Source organism: Drosophila subpulchrella, chromosome 4 (genome assembly GCF_014743375.2).
Source record: "Drosophila subpulchrella strain 33 F10 #4 breed RU33 chromosome 4, RU_Dsub_v1.1 Primary Assembly, whole genome shotgun sequence".
Classification (NCBI taxonomy): domain Eukaryota; kingdom Metazoa; phylum Arthropoda; class Insecta; order Diptera; family Drosophilidae; genus Drosophila; species Drosophila subpulchrella.
This window is the reverse complement of record NC_050608.1, coordinates 133326-150334: the sequence shown is the minus strand read 5'-3', so window position 1 is coordinate 150334 and position 17009 is coordinate 133326. Positions and strand designations below refer to the sequence as shown.

General features: G+C 36.0%; 1 protein-coding gene across 1 annotated transcript; it reads left to right on the top strand.

The window, feature by feature from the left end:
• The first annotated feature begins 438 nt into the window (after nt 1-438).
• Nucleotides 439-14520, top strand: LOC119563071 (protein cup). The gene is made up of 8 exons (XM_037876327.1): nt 439-830; nt 1017-2397; nt 2685-2814; nt 2882-3256; nt 4173-4379; nt 10108-10503; nt 13026-13367; nt 13426-14520. Exons 1-8 carry the CDS (start codon nt 805-807, stop codon nt 13665-13667), a joined length of 3099 nt encoding a protein of 1032 aa, XP_037732255.1. The 5' UTR covers nt 439-804; the 3' UTR covers nt 13668-14520.
• Nucleotides 14521-17009: the final 2489 nt, after the last annotated feature.

The window sequence follows — 17009 nt, the reverse complement described above, 5'->3', positions numbered from 1 at the left end:
TTTACATAAATAAAAACATTCGTTGAACATTCCATTCATTTTAATTGTAGTTTCTTTGCACCAGCAGACTCTTCTTTTTAAATTGCTCCAATTGCTTTGTTTTCCGTTTGGCAACAAACCCAGCTGCTTGACAGTAAGACCATAATACATGCATTGCGGGTGAACTTTCAAAACTTCGGTCACACTACAAAGAATAAGATTTTTCGACTAGTGCAACTCTTAGCCGATCTGAGTACTAGGCTTAAGCCTTGAAAATACGGCCTAATCAAGGACAGTGCGAACAACACTTTTATTAATCGCCGTTCTATAGTGTGAGAAGGTGCGTGTGGTCGGAATGTCGAATTATCAAATAAACTATGTTCCACTTTCAAGGTTTCAGGACCGATGTTATTTTTGTTACACTATTGGATTCGATGAGAACCGATTATTCTCACTGACATTAATATCCCACTCCTAATTTGACGTGATTTTCACAAAATATAAAATTAAAAGAATATTGCGATATATGTTTATTTGCACAACTATATTGGAATAAATAATATTCAGCTATTCTTAAAATACGTAGGATATTTATATGTATACGTATACATACGTGTATACGTATATACGCTTGTGAATGTGTGTGTGTGTGTTTGCATAAGTGGTGCATACAATTTGTATATTCATAAAAGGCAAGTTTTCTCTTTCAAAAGAGCTAGTGGTTTTTTCGAAATATCTTAGGACCGTTTAATTGGAAATCTGACAAATTAGGAATAGTATCAAAAAAGTTTGATTGCCTCAGTCAAAGTAAACAATAACTTAGAAATGGATACAACAAAATCAAGTGCCAGGTATGTGTGTTTAATACGATAAATATACTAAAATTTCAATTCATTTTTTGCTATGTTTCTATCACTTGCAAGTCGAGTTGTGAGCATTAGTTAATAATAATAATTGCCAAGACGCCAGACTATTTACTAAGTATTCCAATGTATGTATGTATTTATACATTCTTTAAATTTGTTTTTTCACCTTAGGTACACTAGAGCAGATCTTTTAGCTCTACGATATGAAGGTAAAAGTCGACAGCGCCCGCACTGTACAAATCGAACTGAGTTACAGACATTGGGTTTTTGGAAGGTAAACTTGAATGCAGTTTCACTCAGCGTAGCCAACAACTACTTAAATCAAAATAAGAACCGGCTATCTCCGGAGACGGATAACTCGAGTCTGAATTGTTCCAACACCGCTTCAATAAGCTCGCGTCGCGCCATGAGAAATAGAGAGCGGGCGAATAACTACTACCAGCGTTTTGTACCTACAGAATCCCTCCAAATGTGCGGGGAAGATAAAGATAAGGATAAGGATACGACGACGATTGGGCAGTCCTTTAAGTCGCCCGTCATCGATCATCGCAGCATATCATCGTCTCACCTAATGCCGGCATTTGCGAAGAGGCGTTTTGCCGCATCGAGCGGGGGCACCAGCGCGGAAACCAATGAGACGACAGTCAACACCTGTGATGATGGATCAAGTGCACCTCAAAGAAGGGAAATCAAGGGGAAAGCACCCAGTTCACCTAATCGAAAAGGCAGCGAGCTTGATAGTGCAGAAACACGCTTGAATTATGTTCATCAGGAACACGACCAATGCATGTCATCTTCGCCAACATTTTCGACGTCCCGCCAGGAAAGGCGGATTGGCAGTGGTCGTCTATTGCCCAGAAGTGATAATTGGGAATACAAAAGCCAAAAGACCAAGGAGTCGAACACTGAGACTGAGAAGGATGCGTCTCCAAATGGAAGTGGAGGTTTAAGCGTTGCTAATCAACACAATCAAAGCCAACACCACCAGCGCGCATTCAGTGGAAGGATGGTCGATCGTGTTACCGAACACACAGATCGTCGTTTTCAATACGACACCAAGAGGTCAGACCGACAGGGCGTAAGTAATCGACGCATATCCAACAAGGAGACTTGTAGTAATCAAAGTCGTGGCAAGCGCGCAAACTCCTATCACATTCACGAAGAACCAGAATGGTTTAGTGCAGGACCAACATCACAGCTTGAAACTATTGATCTACACGGCTTTGACGACCTGGACAACAATGAAGAGCGTTCCGAAAGGGATGGTCATAATGAAAATTTTCCACAACTTGATAAAAATTTAGCTGCGCAAGCAACGGTTGATAAAGCTTCGAGAAGAAGTAGCAATGTCAGTTTAAATTTAAGCGACGCAAATCAAAGTGACGATAAAATAGACACTGGTGAAAATATACTGACATTGATACAAAACTCATCAGAACTCAGCAAACAGAATCAAAACGAACCAAGTCAGTTCCAATGCAGCCAAAGTTCTGAAAGTGAATTCAATTTTGATGCCTTTCTTAACATGCATCCTTTGGATAATTCCCTTATGGTAAATACGCTGCACCAACTAACTTTAATTATACAACAATTGTTCTTTTTAAAAAGTTAAAACTAAACAGTCTTGACCAAAGTTGCCGGTCATACACTATCCAAATGGATAGTGTTTAAGAATTTTGTGTTTAAATTTGTTAGGGACTCACTTAGAGTAAGCTAGTTTTTGATAACTTACAAACTGCGCGTAACCGTATTGTGTTAATTAGAATAGTTCTAAATATATATTTCTTCATTTATTTCTTTGATCAAAACATGTATATATGTTGTTTATCACTTATATAGAATAATGATGGAAATGAAAAAGGTGAAGCAAAGGGGACATCACGCTTTAGCCGATGGTTTCGACATAAAGAAACTGCAAATAATAATGAGCTTCCTGGTTTGCGGGACTTGCATTCTCAAGAAAAACTTGGTAAGTCAACATCAGTACATATTAACAATTAAATTACTTACTTACCAACACTTACTATATTTTTAAGGTATTCCGAGTGTTAAGGATTTAGAAGCACAAATGACTAAAGTGGACATGCGGACGGATTTTGTAAATCCTGTAGGAGGACCATTCTCTCAAGTAGTGCAAGCGGAAAAACCTATACCTAGAGACACTGAGGCATTCAAAAAACTACTGCAACAGTTGGGGTGTCAGTCTAGGCAGCATCATCCTGGCAATGACGTTTACCATATAATAAACCACTCAAATATAACAAATCATGACCATCTTGAGTCAAACCAACAGCATAAGATAAACGACTGTCATTCGCAGCAGTCAGCGTTAAATGTCCACGTGCCAAACATACCGAGTAATAATCACGTATTTGCGCAAAAACGTGTGGAAACCCATCACCTAATGCAAAGTAAGCTATATAACATAATTTTTTGACTAGTCATTTAAAACCGCGTACATTAATATCTGAGAATATGCCCATAAGTCGGACTAGGTTATCCTGCAAGTCTATAAATCCACTACATTGTGTGCTCCCATAAATCCACTATTTTGTACCACATTCAATACATTTAAATCCAACTTTTTAAGGGATTATACAGCTGCGATCATGAAAATAATACTTCAGTCACCGTTCTGCTTAAAAATTTCACTATAACTATTTATTGCCATTATTCGTCGAATAAAATCGTAAACTTTAATTGAACAAGTAAAAGGATCCTATAAAGTATTTATATTCTTGATCCAGATCACTATCTGGATTTAAGACATTCTTGCGCATCACATGTATCTTACAGCAGTGTGCCACCCCCATACTAGCGCCCACATTTCCAAAAATTTCTTCAAACAAATGTTATTTTATGTATCTTGTAAATTACCTACCGTAATTACCATAGATTTTATTGAAATTGGACAACTCAATGACAAGTTATATCCAAAAAACAATCAATAAATTGCAATTCAATCGAGATTGCACACCACATGCAGAAAACTAGCTGTTTTCACTAATACGCCGCCAAGCCGCTTGGTGCGTTATAGGCTAGTTGGCTAGGTGTGTTAGTGAAAAAATCAAAGTTGCTTTGAGCATATCTCCATCCCTCTCGCTTTCCCATAAGCTGAATAACGGGAATCTAACAGTCGAGGCCACCGACTATAGCATTTTCTCTTGTTTTTTATGTAAGAATCCTGTAATAGGAACTATCGATATATTTATATAAAAATCTTCCAAATATACGATATTAAACTACGCAATACCTAACAATTTTTTTCTTGTTTAAGAAAAATGTTGAAAGATGGTAATAAAAAACGTTGTTTCTTAACATAAATAGGCCTAATTTGTGGAGACGTTTCTCTGGACTTCTTGGAAAAAGAGTTGGGTAATCCTAGCACCCCGCCTTCCACAAAGGAGGTGATTGCAACAGTCCTCCGTGAGTACTCCCATACTAAAAGGAATCCAGTGGCCACGGGGGATCACAACATTTTTACACATTCATCGGTTCTTCAAGCTCAACCAGTCCATCCACATTATTCTGAAGGTTTGTATTTGAATCGTCTACTGCATTCGCATTGATTTAATGGAAACGATTTTGCTAATACGTGCTGGCTAAAAAACATACTTTTTGTTTATTGATGTAGTGCAGGAATAAAAACTTTGATATACACACTGTGGCTCACAGATTAAGTGATGAACTTTGATGTTAGATTGCTCTGGATTTTACAGGTACATCAACCGATCAAAGTATCAAATGGAAGATAAAATGGTGTGAATAAGATTAACCCATCACTTATATTCAAATCCGTTAAAGACTAAATTTAACTCTAAAAACGGAAAATACAGCTTATCTGATGCAGTCCTATACAAAATGCTACGGTTAGAATACTTACAATTTTCTTTAATAATACATATCGTAGCCTCTGGTGTGTTTTGGGCCATTTTAACCAAAATATGTCTCATCACAGAAATCTCTGCGTATTGCAATTTGGGATTAAGTTGAGTAATACCCTAGTAATACCCCGATATTAAAAAAAAAGAAAATTTTTCTCGAAGAACCCCGATTTCTTCAGAATTTACATGAAGAAAGAACTTGGCGGTGATGTATAAAAAGCTTTATTTGTTTTTAGTTCTTACACCCGACCTTAACGGGTAAGTGGTTAATCTTATTCTAGACAATTTTATCCTTCATTTAATAAATATTCATTTAAAATTCACCGCTATCTAGCGTCAAACTTAGAAGGCTGCACTGCATCACTTAAGCTGTGACGACCCCTTACAAATCAAAAAATCATGTTTACTATTTTGGCATAGTTAAAAAATACTCTTTTTTAGTCCTCTTTCTGAATAAATTCGTGTCTAAGCTTGATTTTATTTGTTATGCTGACGTTTAACATCGTCTTTGAAAACACATCCTAACATTTTAAGGATTTATAAGGTGTTTGACCTTATTTTGGCTATTTAATATTTATAACCTTTACTCGTAAAATATTTGTCAGAAAGGAAGCGTTTCCGACCCTATAAAGTCCTTGACCCTATATATACTTGAGCATGGATCTCCCGTCTGGAGTCCCCAAAACGGAATTTATGATGATCGTATCGAATCTGTACAGAAGAACTTTTTGCTACTCGCTTTAAGGCGCCTAATCTGGGATGCAAACCTCAGTTTACCTTCTTATGGAACAGTCTTTATTTGTAACCCTCTTCGAGGTGAAATTGATGGCCCCGACTTGGTTAGCCAGCTAAACTTTTCTGTTCCATGAAGATTAACAAGAAATTACATTTCCCTAATTTTATATCATTGTAGATCTAACTAACTATGACTTGCATGAAAGTTTCAGAGTTTTATGTTCTGACTATAATGGACTTTATCCTATTATCTCAAAATACGACCCTCTGCCGTTCTTGAAACAATTAATATTACATTTTCTAGCAAGCAAATTCGTGCCGTACGACAGACGGCAGCGCCCCTCAGCCGGTTGGGCGGGAGGTGTAACCGTAGGATCACGCACGAAAAAAAGTATATATTGATCGAAATCACTAGCCGAGTCGATATAGCCATGTCCGCCTGTCTGTCCGTCAGTATAAACGCCGAGATCTCGGACACTATATAAGGTAGAAGCCAGTTGAATATAAAAATGTAACAAAGAATATTTATTTTGACGTTGGTTAAGGGAGTAACAAATATATCATAGTCAAGGTAGTCGACTATTGCGGTTCTTCCTGTTTATATTTAATTTATTCACGTTTATATTCCGTCCTTATACCCGTTACTCGTACACTAAAAGGTATACTAGACTCGTCGGAAAGCATTGAACAATTAGTAGGAAGTGTTTCCGACCACATAAAGTATACAGCTGCGGCAAATAAAAAAAAGTTGCCGCGTGTTGTCGCGCCGACTTTTTTGTTCGCTGTATTTTCGGCTGTTATCGACAATCGTTAGAGCATCAGGATTGGGCCGAAAACAGAGAGAGCAAGCACAATTTTGCCAATTTTTTTCCGAAAGACTGTTTTGAGTGCACAAGTGAGAGCGGCTTTCCTATCAATATACGAATAGTGCAATATTATTTTATAAGAACAATCCTCATAAAATGGAAGAAATTTAGAGGGGAAAATCATTTGAGTGAAAGTAACTGTGTCACTGGAATTGAGAACTTACAAGAATTCCATTTATAGAGCGTGTATTTATACCCGTTACTCGTAGAGTAAAAGGGTATACTAGATTCGTCGGAAAGTATGTAACAGGCAGAAGGAAGCGTTTCCGACCCCATAAAGTATATATATTCTTGATCAGGATCACTAGCCGAGTCGATCTAGCCATGTCCGTCTGTCCGTCTGTCCGTCTGTCTGTCCGGATGAACGCTGAGATCTTGGAAACTATGAGAGCTAGGCTATTGAGATTTGGCGAGCAGATTCCTGAGCTTCTTACGCAGCGCAAGTTTGTTTCAGTAGAGTGCCACGCCCACTCTAACGCCCACAAACCGCCCAAAACTGTGGCTTCTACAGTTTTGATGCTATAGTAAAAATTTAAACTGAAATGAATTGTTCTCATCAATACCTATCGATTGACCCAAAAAAAAGTTTGCCACGCCCACTTTAACGCCCACAAACCGCCCACAAACTTCAAAAAACCGTAAATATGAACGCGGATATCTCGGAAACTATCAAAGATAGAGTATTGGGATTTCAGATTTAGATTCCGTAGCCTTGTACGCAGCGCAGGTTTGTTATGCGAATATGCCACGCCCACTCTAACGCCCACAAACCGCCCAAGCCTGTGGCGCCCACAATTTTTATGCTAGATTACAAATTTTAACTGAAATGTATTGGTCTCGTCAATACCTATCGATTGATCCAAAAAAAAATTTGCCACGCCTACCCTAACGCCCACAATGCTTAAATCTGTCTTCCGCCTGTAGGTGACGCACTTAAATCTCGCTTTGCTGCTTGCATATCTCCATTTCCCTTTGGTCCCTTTAGCTGAGTAACGGGTATCTGATAGTCGAGGTACTCGACTATAGCGTTCTTCCTTGTTTTAAACTAAGAAATATGACTATAATATATACCACATATTTAAGACCGGACGACTTCGCTTGAGTGTGCGTTCCTCATGCCGCACCGCGCCGGCTCAGTGTGCGCGCACCCTAACGGTTTTCGGGTTAAAAGTTCAGTTGCTCAGAGCTTTTTATTGTTCTTTCGTTATGTTGTATTAAGAAAAAGTACTACTAAGTGATTTCGCAAAATAATGAATAAAATAGTGTTCCCAATGGGTCATGAAACGCACTCTAATGAGAAATTATAAGGATATTAGAAAAGCTAATTTATAAAGGCAATGCAAAAGATAAGTTAGATTGAGTCGTCGAATTCTTTAAAATAATGATTAAAGAGTAACCTAAAACAAGAACCCAAAAGGTTAGCACGCAGTATGAAAGCAGCAATGACCCCATAACTGCTAAAAAGACAAGTGCATGAACGCAAGTAGGTCCCGTTTAAGCCGTCTATCAAGTTAAATAAAAAAAAAATATTTATGAGTACATGAAAACAAAAATTATGCGGTTGAAGTCAAAACAAGGAAGAACGCTATAGTCGAGTACCACGACTATCAGATACCCGTTATTCAGCTAAAGGGACCAAAAGGAAATAGAGATATGCAAGCAGCAAAGCGTGATTGAAATGCGCCACCTACCGGCGGTAGACAGATTTAAGAGTTGTGGGCGTTAGAGTGGGCGTGGCAAATTTTGGATCAATCGATAGGTATTGACGAGACCAATATATTTCAGTTAAAATTTTTTATATACCATGAAAATTGTGGGCGCCACAGGCTTAGGCGGTTTGTGGGTGTTAGAGTGGGCGTGGTATAATCGCGTAATAAACTGGCGCTGCGTACAAGGCTACGGAATCTAAATCTGAGATCCCAATTCTCTATCTTTAAAAGTTTCCGAGATATCCACGTTCATACTTACGATTTTTTGAAGTTTGGGAGCGGTTTGTGGGCGCTAAAGTGGGCGTGGCAAACTTTTTTTGGGTCAATCGATAGGTATTGATGAGAACAATACATTTCAGTTAAAATCTTTATTCTAGCATCAAAACTGTAGGAGACACAGTTTTGGGCGGTTTGTGGGCGTTAGAGTGGGCGTGGCACTCTGCTGAAACAAACTTGCGCTGCGTAAGAAGCTTAGGAATCTGCACGCCTAGTAGCCTAGCTCTTATAGTTTCCGAGATCTCAGTGTTCATCCGGACAGACGGACATGGCTAGATCGACTCGGCTAGTGATCCTGATACTTTATGGGGTCGGAAACGCTTCCTTCTGCCTGTTACATACTTTCCGACGAATGTAGTATACCCTTTTACTCTACGAGTAACGGGTATAATAAAATCTCCATAGACTGCAAAAAAGACTGAATTGGAAGAACGTGTCTTAAATAGGGCCCACAATAAAAGGAAAATCCATTTTATGGCGGATGATAATTGTTCATTTTTAGATGAAACTTCACGTTAAACAACCTACAAATATAAAATTGAGGACCCAATTCACATTTGCAAAAAATAAACATAGTGAAGTTAGTGTCATGGTATGTGCATGTTCTCGTACTATGGTGAGGGTTCAATACCATAATATGTTAGTTTTGATAGATCAGAAATTTTGATGCTATTTTATGCGTTATACAAAGTTAATTTATTCCATTAATTATTATTATTTTTAAAGCTTCCAAATGTATTACGACTGTAAACCAAATCAAATATGATGGAGAGTCGTCCATAGTTTCAAAATCCTTGATTTAAATGGTATAAAGTGGACCTTATAGGCCTCAGAACTAAAACACATTGAAAATTTTTGCAGAACTGTTAGGAACAAGGTTTTAATGCCAAACCAAAGAAAAACAAGAAAGGAAGCTAACTTCGGCAAGCCAAAGTTTATATACCTTTGCAGGTCGTTTCCATGGGAGCATTGTATATACGAAAAAACTAACTTTTAGAAAACTGAAAACTATTTGCGGAAATATTAAGATAATGTCCCATATATACTACCTTTTTTTTTTTACCAAAAATGAAATATGACGGTCTTTGTCTTATATTGACATTAATTTTCCGATCCGTCCTATGGCATCTATATGATAAAGTAGTCCAGTTTTTATTAATTCGAATATATAGTTGTCCGAACCGGCTCGATCCGACTTATATACTTCCTGCAAAAGAAATAAGACGATTAAGAAGGTTTTATCCCGTTAGCTTCAAAAGTGAGAGAATAGTTTGCGTAGAAACGGACTGACAAACGGACTTGGCTAGATTGACTCGTCTAGTGATGCTGATCAAGAATATATATACTTTATGTGAAACGAACGTCTCCTTCACTGCGTTGCAAACTTCTGACTGAAGTCGTTATACGCTCTGCAAGGGTATAATAAACTGCCCTTGAGCTATTTTGAAATACTCACGCAACAATATCCCCACGGAATAATTCTGGAGTCGTGACATCAAATTGTTGTTGCAGCCCAAGACATGTAAATTAATAAATTTCAACCAACAACATTTTCCCAATCACAGTATTTTGTAGTTTTTTATAAGCCCTCTCTATTAATGGTGCTATTTACTAGATTTGTAACCCTACCTAACTTTAAAAACAATTTAAATATTGCCAACAAATTGTTTTTGTAAGCGGTGTAATCTTTCGCAGCATAGTACAACGAACATAAAGGTTTCGATTAGTACGTTTCTTGAATAATAGCTTTTATGTTATAACTGATCTAACGTAATTTCTTATTTTGTTATAGAATTGATTTCGCAAAATACTGCCAACCACGCGATTAATCAGTTAATTGCACATGGTAACTCGCCATCTCCTTTGGCATTTACTCCTACATCAGTACTGCGGAAAATGACAGCCGATAAGGAAACAAGTCAAACATCCAGTTCTTCTCATAACCAACAGCCACAATATCAAATGCACCCACAGCATGTCAAGCAACTAAGTACGAACGTACATGAGCCGCAGCCGACGGCAACTATGGCAACTATGGCCGTGCAGCCTCGAATGATATTGGGCGGTGGAAACTTTGCCATTGGCCCAAGTAACCAACAAATGTCTCCCAATTTGCAACAGTGTCGAAATCAGCAGGGAATAAAATGGACTCCTGGTAATATGCAGATGGTGCAAGGAAAATCATTTGGTAAGTGGAAGGAAATTTTATTGTTTTTGGTTTGGTGGTTTCGGTAAGTGGACGTTTTGTATAATTTTAAAGGAAGTTATAACGAATAAACAGAGCTCATAGTAGAAGTAATTCATGATATCACCTGTTACTCGTAGAGAAAATATGTTTATTGTATTCGGCAAAAAGTATATAACAGGTAGACTGAAGCGTTAACAACATTATAACTATATACAGCGAAGTGTAGGGTATAGTGAGGTACGATTCTTTTTTTGAGTGTCACTTTTCCAAAACTCCATATTTTTCAAAAGTAGAACGTTGCTCAAATCTATAAAGAATATTTTAGTTAAAGTTCGATAGTAAAATTCCAACGGAGTTAAATCGTACAGCTTGACACGGTACCCTACAAGGTACTGTCGGAAACATGAAGTTGCCACTTTTTTAAGGCTCAAAAATAACATAAACTACGAGGAACTGTTGCTAAAGATCATTTTAATACTTTTATATACCTATCTGACTTGGTTTTCCAAAAATCTTTGCTGTGGCACTGCTGAAACACATTTAAATTGAATAGGTTTTTTATTTTTGCTCACCCTTTTATCACAAGTATCTTACGAACAAATTACAGGTATTCTTAATAGTATTATTGTAATTTCATTGTCGGTACAATAAGAGAGATCGACTTTAGTTATTTAAAAACTTTGACGTCACGACACATGTGAGATTTAACGAGTTCTCACCTTACCTACACTTGCCTTTCACTACACGAAATTTAGAAACGTCCGTATGTCCGCGTGAACGCTGTGATCTCGGAAAGTATTAGGCTTAAACTAGAGGAGGCAATAGATGTAAGGAAGTTTGGCCCAAAAACAATCAATTTTTCATAATTTTTTTCAAATATTTTTAATGATATTATAAGTTTACATAACTTGGTGCATTTTAGCTTGCTAGTAATATACAAAAACAACATTTTAAATAAACCAATTGTGACAATTTTTCGGAGACTGAAAAAAGGTACCCATCTGGTGACAGGATCATCAGAAAATTATAATGCAAATCTTGTATATTATTGTATGTAAAAACAAACTGATTGAAGAAAGGAATTGGGAAAAAATAAAATTCTAAAAATAAAATAAATTTTCCCGTTTTAAAAACACGCCTTAAACACCCCTTAAAAAATTATAACTAACTGTTATTTATGTTACCTGTAAAAAATAATCACTAGCAAATTGAAAGGGAAAAATATTTGAAAATTTAGGTGATTAGTTTTTAGTTTCCTAAAAATGTTAATGCTATGTATATGTATATATTGCTTCCATAGAAACGACTTGCAAGGGGATATACAAATTGGCGAAGTTAGCTTTCTTTTCTGTTTCAAAGTTAACTATAAGACAAAAGTGGCATAACTAAGAGCCTATTCATTATCGGGGTATCCTAAGAACATTTAAGGAAAAAATGTGAAAGCACAAACTAAAAAATAAATCCAACGCGTCAGAAGTTTTTTTATTGTTTTAATTTAATTTTGATCATCATATGACTTTCGCTTTGGGTTGTACAAACCCGCAATGGCTGCAAAATTGAAATGACTTAGTCATCTTGGCAGTCAGAACCAGACAGACATGACTCGCGGTCGATTCCATAAAATACCAATTGTGTGTCCTGCGACCAATATTTGTTTCGTCTATTTTGAAAGTCCCACCATCGCCTCCGTTTACCTTCTTGACCATTTTCATAGACCAATTCAAATGAACTTGCATTAGGAAGTCGTCATCCCTATTCATCCTCCAAAATTGAACAAGCTTGCATACCTCGCTCGAAGGAACTACACCTTTTCAAAAAATGTTTTTTAAGCAGTTTCCTAAGATACCTACTTATACTTACTTAGAGACTTTCCAAACGTTAAAAAGCAAGATTGGTACGCCATTATTAAGCACAATGAATTCACAAATACAATTTTTTATAAAAATTATAATATTAGACAGAAGGAAGCGTTTCCGTTTACTTATACTTACTTAGAGACTGTCCAAACGTTAAAAAGCCAGATTGGTATTGGGATTTGGCATGCAGATTCCTGAGCTTCGCTTCGCAGCGCAAGTTTGTTTCAGCAGGGTGTCTCGCCCACAAACCGCCCAAAACTGTGGCTCCTACAGTTTTGATGCTAGAATAAAAATGCCACGCCCACTCTAATGCCCATAATGCCTAAATCTGTCTACCGCCCACATAACCATATATTGTGACCGCGGGTGGGGTTCGCATTTCAATCTCGCTTTACTGCTTGCAAATCTGCATTTCCCTTTGGTCTCTTTAGCTGAGTAACGGGTATCTGATATTCGAGGTACTCGACTATAGCGTTTTCTTTGTTTTTATGTAAATTCTTAAGAAGTCGCAGTCCATCGAGGATAATTTTGTTCGCTAATTTTGGGAGTGAAGAAGTTTACTCACATGTAAAGTAGAACCCAAGTTAAAACAATGACTGCGTTCAGCAGAACATCATTGTAACTGACTGACGGACATGATCACAATTAACTTCTTATTTATTTTAGGTCGCCCTATACTGAAAGGAGGCCTTAATTCAATGCCACAACCAAATCCCGGATTAAATTTTACTACACACAAAATCGAAATGCAGCCAGTTCACTCACATCATCAGCAGCTGCACCAACAGCAACAACAAACCCAACATAGATTTAAATCTGTCCAATCTGTGGAATCAGTTTTGAATACCGAAAATGTGCATCAAAATATCTCGTCTCCTGTTGGATGGCATCAGCTTTTCTTGCAACATCAGCAGCAGCAGCATCAGTCCCGGCAACAACCTAGGCATAGGGTGATTTATGGAGAGATGCACCGTCAATCGAATCTACAAATGTCATCTCCAGTACCAGGTGAGAAATTTGCTATATTACCTTGTTTAGATCACCAAATATCGTATTTAATTTGTAGGTATTCCTGACAGCTCCGACTCAGGAAATGTGATTAAAACTAATAGCATCGCATCCCCCAGCTACCACAGGGATGATCGGATGCCATCACCAACCAATAATCAGTTGGCGCAATGGTTTTCTCCGGAGCTTCTTGCAAAAGCTTCAGCTGGAAAACTGCCTCTTTTAAATATGAACCAAGCGCTTAGTTTAGAAGAATTTGAACGTAGCATTCAACATTCCTCAGCCGTTGTGCACAATTAATTTTTTAAGAAATATTGAAGTTCAAAGCAGTATAATTAGAAATTAAATTAAATCAAATATTTTAATGTTTGAAATTAATTTTTTGTTTATGCTTAGAAATTTGTGTTTATTTGCACGGCCCTATTTATAAAGGTTTGGCATTTGAATTTGGAGCATATAACTGTAGTTTTCTGAAAATTAACACAAATTTACTCAAACTATTTAAAGTATGTATTTGCAGATTGTAGTTGATCATATTGTAAAAAAAATATTTTACTGTAAATAGTACACAACCAATTATATAAGCTTAAAGAAAATTTGGACTTGAACTCCTTATCTCAGCGGGCTCCTAGCTTTTACCATGTAATGATACAACAGGATTTTGGGATTTTTCCTGGAGACGTATTAAAAATATTGAAAAAGAAGAATATCTCCAGCAAGTTTGACAATATTTATAAAGATTAATATTAAGTGATATTTGGACGACCTTGGAGTCGCGTTTCAACTTGCAGGGTTTCCAGAGCGTCAATTAGACCTTACATGTTTTTAAAATTGTTGAGTAAGAGGAATTTTTGTATATGCTAATTATGCACCTGTAGCATAATGATGGGTGTTTTATTATTTTTTTCTGTAGCAACGTGGGCATGGGCTTGTCAAAAATAGAAACTAAACAATCACTTCGTGGAAATATATCAAAATGCTACACAAATTACACTAATTTATTGTTTACAATTTTTAACTTAACTTTAAAATGTATGTTTTTCATTAACCGTATGTTAATATATTTAATTATTTGTACTTAGATACTGTTAGGATTACACATTAAATTTTATTTTTATTACGAATCACCAATCTAAATGTCTTAAACATTTTTTGTGTGAAAGTTCATTTATTTTTCTTATGCCTGATGGCAGTGGAGTTCCTAAACCGATCGAAAAGCAAGATTGGATTTCGGCTATATGATTGGCTTTTTATACTGTGTTGAAAGAGCACTTCCATTTGAATGACACAAATAATGGTTTTTTAACTAAAATTAATCGTAGCTTAATCCAAATCACCTAAAGGAATTCCACCACAATTTAAATTTTGTTCAACATTTTGTTATAGTCAAGTTATTAGGGTGTGTACGACATACGAAGCTAATACGAACTTCAAAGGTGGGCTTATGTACGACTAGCATTTACAAGAGTAAATATGTAGGTACAAACACGATATTATAATGGCTTAAAATTAGTTTATAACTCTTGAGAACAAATAACATTTTTGTTTGACTGAGTGACTTAAAAATTTTATTTTTTAAAGTAGAAAAACATTCACTTAGCTTAAATTTTAAAGCTATCAACTTTTTTTTTAGGTTTGAATACGTGCGAATATGAATTTTCTTGATCGGTTTTGATTCTTACTTATAACCAACAAATTTCTATTTTGTAATTCGGCTGGGGCTTTCTTTGTTTTCATTGGTGAAAGCTTATAAACGCTTTAAAAGCTCGGTACAAGCCATCTTTTAGAAGCCAATAAACATATCTTTCATTGGAAAATATATATATAACAGCTAGTCGTAAAGTAAAATCTATATTTTAATCGTACGGAAATATGTTGATAAGAGAACAAATCTTTTCGGTACCGAAAGACTTTATGGAACTACGACTGAAATAATGTTTACAAGAAAAATTGTTTATTTAAAGAGAGGGCATAACGACCTTTGTAAACGTTTTGCTGGTGTATAAATTTTGGTAAGAAGTTTGTAACGCAATATAGATTTTTCTGATATATATGTAATACTTCCTCATGATCAGCAACTGCCATACCCGTTATATTGCCGTTTACTCTTTTCGAAAGTTATTGATTTGAAACTTTCCCAACAGTGTTAAGAAAATCTCATATACAGGAACAGTAATCCTACATCTCCCATATTAATTATATCGAATATTTGATGCATCTATACCCTAATCGATGAGAAATCCTTTGATATCTGGTGGCTGTGACTTTGGTTACTCGTTAACTGTACAAGCGTATTAAAACTTGGGTTTGTCGAGAACTTCCGGTCCCATTAGCAAATAATTTTATATTGCGTTTTCTGCCAATAGATCTGCATACGTTTTTTATATTATATCTGAGATATCGAAAAGTGTAATGTAGTGTTTTATCTGCGTAAAATCATTATGTGATCTTAAAAATAGTTAATTTATTGTTTTTATACCTGTTACTCGTGCAGTAAGAGTGTAAATTACATTCGCCGAAATGTATGTAACAGGAAGTGTTTTCGAGTTTATAAAGTTAACATACACGTTACTAGCCGAGTCGATCTAGCCATGTCCATCTGTCCGTCTGACCGTCTCTTTGTCTGTCCTAAAAACCCCATAATGCTGAATCTGATTGTTTGTCTCCTTTTGATTATCAATACCCAACTACATGCCGAAAATTGTTCTGCCTGCTTTATCAAAATATTTAAGCTTTTAAAAGCATACAACGGCATATTCTATTGTAGCGTGACGGATAAGAGCATTTTTAGAAAGTTTTTTTACATTTTACAATTTTTGTCACAAAATTAATATCAAAACTTTTGTAAGTTGAAGGTGCGATCGTCACGACCCCTTATCTCCTTAAGAGGTGTTTTTATTTCATATCAGAAGTTTTTGTTTTAAAAATCAATTATAAATTAGGAGTTATGTTTACTTTTGCTGTAATACTTATATATAGCTATTGTAAAAGCATTAAAACCAATATATGTATTTCCCTTGGCAAGGCCACGTTTACTTGGTACTTAGTTTTAAAAACATTTTTCTAGGAACTTAAATAAAGTATATGTAGTTAGACATCGGAAATTGAACCTACAAAATTAGTCGGGCTTTTGAAAATTTATTACAAAAAAGTTTAGTCGATGACAAACTTTTAAATGTTATTCTTTTATTAAAAAAATATCTTAGAAGAATCGTGTCGTCATCAAATTAATGATGCATAGTTTTGGGTATTTAAGGTAAGCATGAAATGTTTTTCAACTTCTAACCTGCAATTTTCATGGCAAAAATTATTATATATCAAATCTTGAGGAATCTCAAGGGCTATTTAAAGAAAATAGAACAAAATCGCGTAAAAAACTTTTTGATGTCTTTAAATTTATTGTATTTAGGGAATTTAAGCAAAGTCAGCTTGATTGGCACGTATCTAAAACATTAGTTAAACTATAAGCCTAAGATATCGACCTATTTTTTTTAATTACCCACTAAACTAGCGGTTTTTTCCAAAAGTCGTAGGAGTCTATCTCGAGCTACTTAATACACCCATCCCTAAGACCCTTAAACCAAAAATGGAATGACCGATGAATCGCCCAAACTAAACAAATTTTTGGCATGTAGTTGGACA